This window comes from Selaginella moellendorffii, unplaced genomic scaffold, assembly GCF_000143415.4.
Source record: "Selaginella moellendorffii unplaced genomic scaffold, v1.0 SELMOscaffold_32, whole genome shotgun sequence".
NCBI lineage: Eukaryota > Viridiplantae > Streptophyta > Lycopodiopsida > Selaginellales > Selaginellaceae > Selaginella > Selaginella moellendorffii.
In genome coordinates this window covers 239,382-249,814 of record NW_003314293.1, presented here as the reverse complement: position 1 = coordinate 249,814, position 10,433 = coordinate 239,382, and the positions used below count along the sequence as shown (strand labels likewise).

Below are 10,433 nucleotides of genomic sequence, written 5' to 3'. Positions count from 1 at the left end.
TGACAGAATAGATGAGTCACGAAGTGTTTGCAAATTCGCTTGCATTTGAATCCATCTTTGCAATGAAGGAAACCTGTGAGCAAAGGAACGGATGAGAAACATCGACTAGCAAAATACAGGATACCTTTCTGCTTGCTCGACAGCAAAATCATTTCCAATTTTCGAGTCCTTGTTACCAAATACACATGCCAGGATAGTTCGCACGGGGGAGAGTGTACTCAAGAACTTAATGGTGTCCAAGTCCAGCTCATGGGATGGGTGCTGAGAAATTGTTGATGCGCTGGGAGGAAGAACTGGCGACACACAAGCAGAAATTACTTGATGCACCAGATCTATTCCCATCACTTCAGCAACTTTAGCAGCTCCATCCGTGCTGCGCCTCTCAAATGCTAGTCGAGTTAGCAACTGCAAAATAGATAAATTCCATGGAAAATTTAAAATGGAAATCCTCTGAAACATTCTTACATCACCCGGACTCTCGTACAAAAGCGAGAAAAAGTTGAAGTCGTGAGTTGTATCCACACCGTCGACAATATCTCCAATGGTTGCCACATAGAGGATGAACGCGGACAAGTAAGCCATAGGCTTGTTCAGCAACGGTCCCAAATATCTCCTTCCTATCGGCCTTTGATGTAAGGCCTCGTCAGTGCTTCCGGCTGTTTCATGTGTCCTCAATAATAAAGGACGAAATCCCAGACCAAGTGCGAAACCATTCTCCTGCTGCTTTCGATAAAACAACAGCCTCGAGGCAGGATCCTCGTGCTCCTCATCCGCTAAGGCCTTTACAAGGTTGTGAAGCTTGCCTACACAAGAAAATTAAACAAGCTCAAACAGGTATTAAACGAACTTACCACTTAAGAACTGGCCTTTCCCATTATGTGCATCCTCGATTATCTGATGTAACATGGTCAAGGCCCGCTGCTTTGATCCCTGGCGCAGGCTTTCGGAGCCAGAAAAAGCACTAGTGCCAGAGAGAAGAACAGGAAGGGGTTGATTATGTCCCTGAAAAACGCAAAGTGTTACACACGAAACACGCGAAAGAAATAGAGCCCGACCTGTTCCAGCAACTCGTAAAACCTTTGAAGAACACGCTTGAAAAGTGGTACGAAATGCTGCTCATGTGTGGCCTCAGATACCAACGATCGTGACTGGAAATGGAAAGAGATGTGAATTACAGAGAAATGTGTTTCAACCCTTACTTCTTCCAAAAGCAGCATGGAGGTCTCAATAGATGATGTGCGCGTTGCAGCAACATCCAAACAAGTTACACACTGAAATTTCGTTAAACTCGAATGTGGATCTAAAAAATATCAGCTTACACTTGACTCTGGCGCCAATGAACGAGTAAAGCGTTGTAATTCTTCTGGACCCTGAAGGAAAGTTCAGTACAAATGCCAAAGTGTCAAAGCGGAACCCGTACCTTTTTTTCCCCAGCAGCATTATGAAGCCATTCAGCCAAATGCAGTAGCACATTATTTTCAAGCGTAAGCGAGTACCGCTGGACTGCATCCTTAGCTAAGTCATATTCAGATCTCAAAATGCACCTAGAGACCCGAATGGGAAAGGATTAGCAAAAAACAAAAGAAAAGAAAGAAAGAAAGAAAGAACCAAGCAACTTACATGTTTAGAAGTGAAAGAGGTGCGGAGTGAAGAATACCAAGAGCTGATTTCCACGACAGTTGTTCTTCAGGACGCAAAATCAGTCTTTCAACCACTAGCAAGCGCCAGTTCCAGTCCTCGACAAAACGGCTTATTTTGAGGCGCTCGTTCTCCCAGCACTCCCTCCATTCCGGATCAAGTTTGGCTTTCCCATAAGCCAAACTGAAACCCGAGGGAGGGAGATAGCGATGCAGTATTTCCAGCGTGCGCCTCACAAAAAGCATGACAAGTTGTTCACGGTCCTCAATTAATCGTTGAGAAGTGTCTAGCGACTGTAAAGCCTCCTCAATAGGCATGTCTTCCAAAACGTGCTCCTCCTCCATTTGAAGGAATGTGACGATCATACCGAGCATCCAGAGCTGAAAACAAATACAAGTTAATATACACCACAGTTCATTTCTCCACTTACTCGGCGGACTGGAGTTTTTATCGCTTCGAGATGTTGCTGAAGCTCACTCAACGATGTCAAGCCCGCCGTCTTAATTTTATCTTCTGCTGTCACTGCTATCATTGCTACTGCTGTAGCCTGAAGAGCATAATGCATATATAGAAGTTCCAAATCATTATGCCTTTTAAGACCGAACGTTAGCAAACAGATGACGCAAAACCTCGGACGTCATACCTATGCATCAAATCCAGAGATGAAGAAACCGGCTGAAGTTTCAACAAATTTACCGCATCTCGCAATCTTAGATTCGGTATCATATCGAAGATAACCTACAGCCCGCTTGTTCGTTCATTAGCAAGAGTTTTAATGGATGAACTTACACGAAGTGGGGACTCATCAGCAAGACGTTCAAGAACAAGATTTGCTGCAAAACTGTCCGACGGTACTGTTGATTCACTCTTTAGCAAGCGAGGCCCTTCAAACTCATTTCTTGAGCCGGATTTTACTTGTGCTACAAAATACGCCACTTCCAAGTTGTAGCAAAGTCGATCACACAGGTCTTCAATGCACGAAACCTGCAAGGAATGCAACTCAGCAAAACGTTTTACACGGTCGAAGAGAACTTACTTCATGGACAAGCTTTCCTGAGGTAGGAAAGCCTTTACCGAGTTTCGATTCCGAATACCAAAGAGTTTCCATCATATTACGACGGCCGGTTGTGTTGCACGTCAAGAGGTTCCAACCCATGGCCGCAACTAATGGGCGAAGCCTAGGAAACGGAACAAGAACCTGAAGAGGAAAACACATACACATTACTTATTACAAGAGCCTGCCCAAACAGTCCCATACAAATCAAACTCAGGCTTATGAGGTTATTAGAATCTATCTGTCTGTCTACCTGTGTGCAATGCGAAGGAATGCGGAGGGATGCAGTAAGAAACGATACAATGGCTGGAAGCATACATACATCTGCCGCAAGCTCGAGTTGAGACGTCCTGATGGCATCCAGAGCAATCTTAGTAGCTGTCTCAAGGACGTGCTCTCCTTTCGCCCGAGAATAATGAAAAGCGTTTCGCATGAACTCCCGTAATACTGTCTCGGCCGTTGACACATTCTGTTGCTGCAAGGCTTCATGTTGCTGATGCAAACTCCAAAATGGACGTGGAATAACACCTTGAACTTCCTGTTCAGCCTGAATAGGCTTATCCCGGGAAGCCTGGAAGCAGCAAACCAGACGAGGATGAGCCAGAAAGTCGCGTTAGCACGAAGACTTACCTCCAACACACTTAGCAATCGGGTGCTACCAGAAGAAAGAATGCCTTCATAAGCCAAGGAGAACAGCCTTTTCTTGTCAGCCACAACGCACCGGTCACCTAGTAGCGATACAACTTCGCTGCCAGAACCAGAACAACTCAAACAATGATTTACAATCAATGCATAGATTCACCTGAAGTCAGCCTCCGGGACTCCACAACGCTCGTCCAGGTACTTCAAGTGGGAAATCCCTTTTTCTAGTTCCCCTCGATCGACAAACTCTTTGATGCGCTTCAAATGAACAAGCTGCACCTGCTGAAGAAAGATAAAACCGAAACCATCCCCGCGGAACTCCTCATCAAGCTCGCTCTGTCTTCGAATATTTCTACAAATCGCAGCCATCGTCTCAGGCTGAGCGACGGTGTAACACTCGACCCAGCTCTCCAACTTCTCCAGCTGCTCTGCGCTAAAACCAGAATTTACACGGCCCTGCTGCGAAGAACCAAGCAGCCCCTCCAATCGTCCGAGGAAAAAAAAGGTGATATCGTGCGAAAACCCCGCGTCTATCACTCGACTCGCCGCTTCACTATCTACACACTCTCCCGTCGCGTCGACACCACAGCCCTGTCTACTACTACTCGATCCTAAAGTTCCATCACCTATCTCCCTTTTCCCAGCACCATCCAGAGTGATTTTCCCTTCTAGCATCTCCAGCAGGAGGAGCATTTCCACCAATTCCCTGACGAGCTCGATGCCGGCGATGGAAGTCCCGTCCAGTTCTTCCAACTCCAAAACACACATCCATGCGAGCTGCGCTGGCGATTCCACCAAAACACCTGCCATGCGGCCACCGACAACCACCACGGCCCGCAGCAATGCGATCGCGGCCATCGCATTCTTGTCGGACAGAGTCTTGATCGCTGCCCGGAACGCCTCAAACTGACCTAGGAAGAGATGATTCGCGGCGACGCGAGCCAGGATCTGCTCCTCGTCCGTCGCCAGGAAATCACCCTCGCCATCGCGATCCTCGCCCTCCTCCTTCTGCTGTTGGTCCCGGGGCCGGGATTCCATCAGCGCCATCGCTCCTCCTCCGCCATTCTCTTCCATGCCTAGAAGATCATAAACCCTAAAGGGTAACAGAATATACTAAAAAATTAAAGTACATAAGTTAAAGAAGAAACGGATCTTTGCATCAAATAGAATTCCAAGAACCCTAAAATAGGGGAAAGAATGGCCTGGCGGCAAGTGATGAATCGCGCGGCGCCCTGGCGGAGCGGCGGGCAGATTCTTGGGCGGCGCTGGGCGGCATTGTGTGAGGATCATCAGGTGTGGAGGGCAGTGCAAGGGCGCCAAAGTCCAGACGCGCCGTGGAATGCAATGCAGGGGTTTGGAGCTCCATCCGACGACCTAGCTCTGTTGATTCCCGTGGGATTGCCTTTGCCCTGGCCTGCAAACGGTCCAGCGCCATGGTCAGCTCACGATGAGGGTACGCTTCAAGAATTACTTGCATTGTAGAGACTATAGGCCTGGAATGTGACAGTGAAATGCCCCGAGATCTTGGATGCCGACGAGAGGTAATCGCTGTTCTTTCTCTTCGGTTTTAGTTTGAGAATCTCTTTTTCTTTTCGGATTTGTCATTCCTAGCTCGATGATCATGATGCCCAAGAGGACTTATCAGCCAAACAACAAGAAGCGGAAAAGGACTCATGGATTTCTCGTGAGGTGAGTGAAGTACCCAGTCACTTTCTCGCGGATCAAAGCCAAGTTTTGTTTGGCGCAGGATGAGGACTCCAGCGGGGAGACGGATTATCAGGCGTAGACGGGCCAAAGGAAGATGGAGGCTAGCAGTGTAGCAGGCACATTTGTAAGTTGACCAGTTCCAAACTAGTTTTGTGCTTTGCTTTCAAAGACTTGTTCGGCAAAATTGAGCCCAACTTAATGAGTTGAGCTCAAAGGCAATGGTAGTCAACGGAAGTCTTTATTGTCATTGACTTCGTTTTGCATTGACTAAAACTTTTTTGTCCAAAGCATGCATAAACCCTAAAAAATTAAAGTTAAGCAAAATAAGGATATGCCAAAGAATTTATAATTATTTGGATCACATGAATCACTTGGTGGGACAGTTAGAGGGTGAGGGATTATCATTCTTGGCACTCCTAAAATTTCTTGACAGCCGACACTAGTAGAAAAAAAGTGTTCTTTCCCCTCTCATGGATCTCAAGAAATTCTGGCTGCCAGTATTCATTGGAATTCTCGTCTTCTCGCCCTGCGATGCAGCGAATTCGCGGAATTCGAGCGCCAAAAACTGGAGCAAATCCCTGGACGCCACATTTCCAGAGCAGCTCCGGCGAGGATTGAGATCATGCGCCACAGTCGCCAGCCCGGGCGAGGGCGGCGTGTGCAAAATCCTCGCGGCCATGGACGAGCAGCTCAAAATCCTGGCCGCGCCCAAGAATCGCGATCCTCCTCCAAGGAATTCTTGCAAATTCAAGAGTGAGAATGGAGCATCGCTTCATAGGTACGCGACGGATCGATCGCCGGCGCTCCAGGCGCTGCTCGATCGCTACTCGACAATGCACAGCGCCTGCGTCGCGCGCGACCACGACAATCTCCACCACATCATCGCCAAGAACACCGCCAAGATCACGAATCCCAGCCAGTGCCGCTACATCGTGTGGAGCTGTACCTTCGGCCTGGGCAACAAGCTCATGTCCCTCGTCTCCACATTCCTCTACGCGATCCTCTCCCAGCGGGTCCTCCTCCTCGAAGAATCTCCCTCCTGGGATCGCCTCTTCTGCGAGCCCTTCATCGATTCACACTGGAAGCTCCCGCGCGGCCTCTCCCTCAAGGACGATCAATCCATCTCTTTCCCGGATTTCTATGCGCGCTGCCGCGGCCACCTCTCTCGATCCGACGTGTGCCGCTCCCAGCCCGTCCTCCCGATCGTCTTCTCCGCCAACACCAAGCCGGAAGAACACCGATTCCTCGTCTGCCCGTCCGCCATGGCATCGGTCAGGAACATCCCAGTCTTGAATTTCCGGAACAGCAACCAGTACTTCGCGGCGGGATTCTTCCTCAATCCATCCCTGCGCCCAATCCTCGAGGCGATCTTCCCGGAGCGCCGTGTCTTCCACAATCTAGCCGGCTTCCTGCTCAACCCTAGCGACGAGGTCTGGGGATCCATCCAGTCGCTCCACAGCGTGAAATTCCGAGGCGCATCGAGAAGAATCGCGGTCCAGCTCCGCGAATCCAAGGGCGACTACCGCGACTACTACGACGCATCGGTGCCGCGCTGCATTCGATCCAAATCCGGCCTCTGCCCGATCGAGATCGACGAGTTCCTGGAATCCAAGAACAAATCCATCGCCAGCGACGATTACATCGCGGTCTACGTCGCGTCCCTGGTGGGCGAGCACGCCGCCAAGCTCAACGCGAGCCTGCGCGACGTGGAGTCCCAGACGGGGCAGAGATTCGAGCTCGTGACGCTGGGTGCTGACGAGGAGCAGCGCGATGACGTGGACCACCAGCAGAGGGCCCTCGTGGACATTTGGTCGCTGAGCCTTGCTGACGTGTTGCTGACGAGTCACATGTCCACGTTTGGCTATACGGCCCAGGGCCTGGCGGGATTAACTCCGTACTTCCTCAAGCCTTGGCGGGATGATCCTTGCTGGCCCAGCGTTTCCAGTGATCCTTGCTTCCACTTTGCGCCATCGAAGAAGCTGTCGTGCCGGGAGGATGGATTTAGCTTGAGTGCGAGAGAGAGTGGTGGCGGCGCCATGGCTTGCCCGGATCTCCCAGATACTGGGATGCAATTGTTAGAGCCGTGAGTGAATCGAAGAACTTCAATCCAGGCAAGAACAAAGCAAGAATCGATCGAGCAGGATAAACTTCGAAGAGTTTTGCGTAATCGATCCGGCCAAAACATGAATTACAATGCTAGAAGCCTAAAGTTTAGAACAGGGGATGGATGATCCGGGATGGGCGGTCATGGCGACCATCTTTGCATTGCAATTCGCGGCCACAACGCTAGCAAGAAATCCGCGATGGCTCCTATCGATGGTTCGTGCCAGGGGATTCCTTTGTTCCCATTGAGTTCTCTTGCTTTCTACCTAGGTGCGAATTAAACCCAAGAAATGCAAGGAATGTTTGGGAACTGGCTACAATGTTGAGTGATCTTCTCCTTTTTCTTGTTCGACTGGGATTTGATTCTCCTTGTGTTGAATTGGCGATTGCAGCTCTGCCTAATGTGCAAGGCCCGCGGCAAACAAGGCAGGCTCGCGCAAAACTCGAATTGCAAATCTCTCAAGCGTTGATTTTCAGGTGGGCTCTTCACTGGATCGCCGCTCGAGAAGTGCTCGCTATGCCAAGGCCGGGGAAAGATCAGCTGCGTGCGCTGCGCGGGCACTGGTATCGCGAATCGCCTCTTCTTCCGCCTCAAGAAATCCTCCCGATAAAAAATCTTCAAATTCTGTTTTTATAGCGTTCACGTCAGCCCTAACATTTGAATTCGTGTTTTAGGGTTCTTCATTCGAATGTACAAAACATATAACAAAGCTCACGCCCGTTTCCTCGCTTTCTTCGATTTCTTCCCGGACGACGATGGCGATGGCGGTCCCACCCCCGGCGCCTTCTTCTTGCCCCTGTGCTTCCTCTCCTTCGTCCTCCTCTGCTTGGGCGGAGGAGGATCGGCAATGGGACCTGGAAGAACGCCCGGCTTCATGGCGCTTCCTCGCGGCGCGGCACACGGAGGAACTCTCACCCACGCCGGCGGGAGAGGCCGCCGTGGAGACCACACGAGATTGTTCTTGAGCGCAAACCGGACCTTCTTTCCTCCTCCACTGCTTAGATCTTCGTCGCCCGACACCGACGTCGATTCCACCTCCTTCTCCGACTGTGCGGGCTGCTCGTCGCTGCCGCCTCTCCTCCTGGGTGACGCTCGTCTCGGACTTAAGCTCGGGCTCGGGCTCCGCGATCGTCTCGGGCTCCTCCTCGGACTACTCCTTGGGCTGTCCTCTGGATCGCTGTCGCTGCTCTGGAGCGCAAGCTTTAACTCGCTTCTCAGGACTCTTCGCGACTGGAACACTACCGCCTCGCCGGTGATCCTCTTCCGCTTCCTTCCATTCACGGAAAGGCTTGCCGGCTCCGCCAGCTCCTCCGCCACCACCACCTTTGGTGGCGGAGTCACGGCCGGCTTGAGCATCCCCATCGCCGGCGAGGAGACGCCTCCCTCCGATCTGCTAAAGTCTTCGCAGAGCTGCTGGAGGAACTTCTTGTTGATCGCCCCCAACGATGGCTCCGCCGAGAGCTCAAAGAACTTCCCCGCGAGTGGAAGACCGAGGACAAGAGATCCCAGGCACTTCTTTGACTCCTCGCCACCATTCTCTACCTTCACTGTTTTGCGAGCCTCCTGGAGGAGCTGTAGGAAAACCGTGTCTCTCACCCTCTGGAGCACCGTCTTGTCCGTGGACGTTGCAAACACCGCGACGAATGGCTCGAGGAGGATCCTCAGCACCTCCGACGATGGAGGGATGCGGCTGCGCAGCTCCTCCACGAAAGCCTGCGCCAAGAAGAGATTGACGCCCTGTGCCTGGCTCTCCATCAAGCTCCGCTCGCCAAAAGCCTCGGAGAACTTGGAGATGAGTTCTTCGCTCCAGCCGTGACTCTCCAGCACCTCAAACATCTGGCTCAAGCAGATCTGGAGCAGCAGCCGGAACTTCTCCAGCTTCTTTTTCTCGATGCCGCTCCATTCCACGATCATGGTCGAGAGCAGCACCTTGAACGCGAGGATGGCCACGTCCGGACTCAAGCTCCCGACGATGGTCGCTACGTTTCTTATCAGCTCACCCTGTTCCAAGGCCTTGGACGTCGACCAGATGCAATAGAAAATGCTCTGCCAGATCCTAACGAGGCACCGCTCCTCCACCATGGAGCACGAAGCCAGCCATTTTCCAAGAGCTTCCAGAGCCTTGGTCCTCACAGCCTTGTCCGGGGACGAGAGGTTCCTCGGCAAAGAAATCTCTAGCAGCGACTGTTCACTGGTAAAATCAACCTGTGCTTGGTTCTCTGGATCTAGTTTTGGCTCTTCCCGCGAAGAGTCTGGAGTTTGATCGCGATCTTCCACCCTCCAAATTTTTTCAATGGCGCCATCCACTACTTTTTCCACTTCCTGGCTACAGCCTACCTTGCCTACCTGTGAGTGTGACAGTGGAGGAGCTTGAGCTGCCCAGCCGCGATCGCCCAAATCGAGAATACCTCCACCAAGAACATCGGCTGCCATGCCCAGCGATCGATCGCAACCCTAGTGTCCTGGAAATCCACTTAGAGCCGCGAGAAGAAAGAGAGAAAAGAAAGGGATCGCGCAGACCCACGAGACCTAGGAAGCACCAGCTACTATCTCTTGTTGCGCGAAGCCCGGCAAGCGCTATTGCATCGCCTCACATCACTCGCCGCGCACGGGCAGGCGGCCAGAGCGCCGCCAAGGGCCAGATTTAAACGGAGCACAAAGCGCCACTGGAAGCCATAGCCAAATTTCTCGATCAGAATCTCGTGTGCGCGCCACGTGTCAGGCACGTCAGCAGGTGGGTACCAAATATATGTATTAAGAGGGATTATATTTGAACCTTTATGGTTGCTACTAAACTAAGGTTTTTGGGCTAATTGATAAGCACATTTCTTGTATTCCCCTTTCATATTTTATGCATTCACATAGTGAAAGTAATATATAAGAGTGAGTGGTTTAAATTAAAATCATACTAAAATCCCAATATATTAATATTACTAAAATCTCACATACTAATATTAATATATGGTATCATAGCCATACATTTGGACCTTACATCATCCCTTCCACTCAAAATAATGTAGGACCATTAAGGTTTTCTTATAGATGAGCCAAGATCTAGAGGAACATCAAGAAGAGGTATCGATGGATCTATAGGTGGTATTAAGTGTTTTTAATTCCTTTGTATGAAATGTTTTAACTATTGCATATGCATAATTTTTAGAGGATTGGCCTATTGTATGTTATGTCGAACTTCATAAACTTATGATCTAACTTGCCGCAACACTCGATACAGTCCTTTCCATTAAGCAAGGAACCCCTTAAATAAACCATGTACCATAAGATGGAGAA

General features: G+C 50.5%; 4 protein-coding genes across 4 annotated transcripts in view; 2 read left to right on the top strand and 2 right to left on the bottom strand.

The window, feature by feature from the left end:
* LOC9638393 overlaps positions 1-4,413 on the bottom strand; it is a 9,116-nt gene extending 4,703 nt beyond the window's left edge. The window contains exons 1-16 of the mRNA XM_024681744.1: positions 3,495-4,413; positions 3,323-3,440; positions 3,015-3,263; positions 2,675-2,836; positions 2,428-2,622; positions 2,282-2,376; positions 2,069-2,228; positions 1,621-2,018; positions 1,421-1,544; positions 1,320-1,370; positions 1,200-1,271; positions 1,056-1,148; positions 852-1,002; positions 466-803; positions 125-405; positions 9-73 (exon numbers count right to left, since the gene is read on the bottom strand). Coding sequence (XP_024537512.1) covers positions 9-73; positions 125-405; positions 466-803; positions 852-1,002; positions 1,056-1,148; positions 1,200-1,271; positions 1,320-1,370; positions 1,421-1,544; positions 1,621-2,018; positions 2,069-2,228; positions 2,282-2,376; positions 2,428-2,622; positions 2,675-2,836; positions 3,015-3,263; positions 3,323-3,440; positions 3,495-4,408 — 3,466 coding nt within the window. The 5' untranslated portion in view covers positions 4,409-4,413. The remainder of the gene's footprint in view (positions 1-8; positions 74-124; positions 406-465; positions 804-851; positions 1,003-1,055; positions 1,149-1,199; positions 1,272-1,319; positions 1,371-1,420; positions 1,545-1,620; positions 2,019-2,068; positions 2,229-2,281; positions 2,377-2,427; positions 2,623-2,674; positions 2,837-3,014; positions 3,264-3,322; positions 3,441-3,494) is intronic.
* Positions 4,414-4,510: 97 nt separating this feature from the next.
* On the top strand, positions 4,511-7,156 carry LOC9638392 (probable fucosyltransferase 8). Its single transcript, XM_024681925.1, has 4 exons — positions 4,511-4,787; positions 4,842-4,875; positions 4,946-5,023; positions 5,082-7,156. The coding sequence occupies exon 4, from the start codon at positions 5,512-5,514 to the stop codon at positions 7,126-7,128; it is 1,617 nt and encodes a 538-aa protein (XP_024537693.1). The 5' UTR covers positions 4,511-4,787; positions 4,842-4,875; positions 4,946-5,023; positions 5,082-5,511; the 3' UTR covers positions 7,129-7,156.
* Positions 7,157-7,256: 100 nt separating this feature from the next.
* LOC112348759 (protein PHOTOSYSTEM I ASSEMBLY 2, chloroplastic-like) lies at positions 7,257-7,875 on the top strand. The gene is made up of 4 exons (XM_024681926.1): positions 7,257-7,360; positions 7,415-7,465; positions 7,537-7,570; positions 7,622-7,875. Exons 1-4 carry the CDS (start codon positions 7,265-7,267, stop codon positions 7,753-7,755), a joined length of 315 nt encoding a protein of 104 aa, XP_024537694.1. The 5' UTR covers positions 7,257-7,264; the 3' UTR covers positions 7,756-7,875.
* On the bottom strand, positions 7,797-9,829 carry LOC9638391. The gene is made up of 2 exons (XM_002976762.2): positions 9,675-9,829; positions 7,797-9,607 (listed from the first exon to the last, which is right to left on the bottom strand). The coding sequence occupies exon 2, from the start codon at positions 9,576-9,578 to the stop codon at positions 7,857-7,859; it is 1,722 nt and encodes a 573-aa protein (XP_002976808.2). The 5' UTR covers positions 9,579-9,607; positions 9,675-9,829; the 3' UTR covers positions 7,797-7,856.
* Between the last annotated feature and the right edge of the window lie 604 nt (positions 9,830-10,433).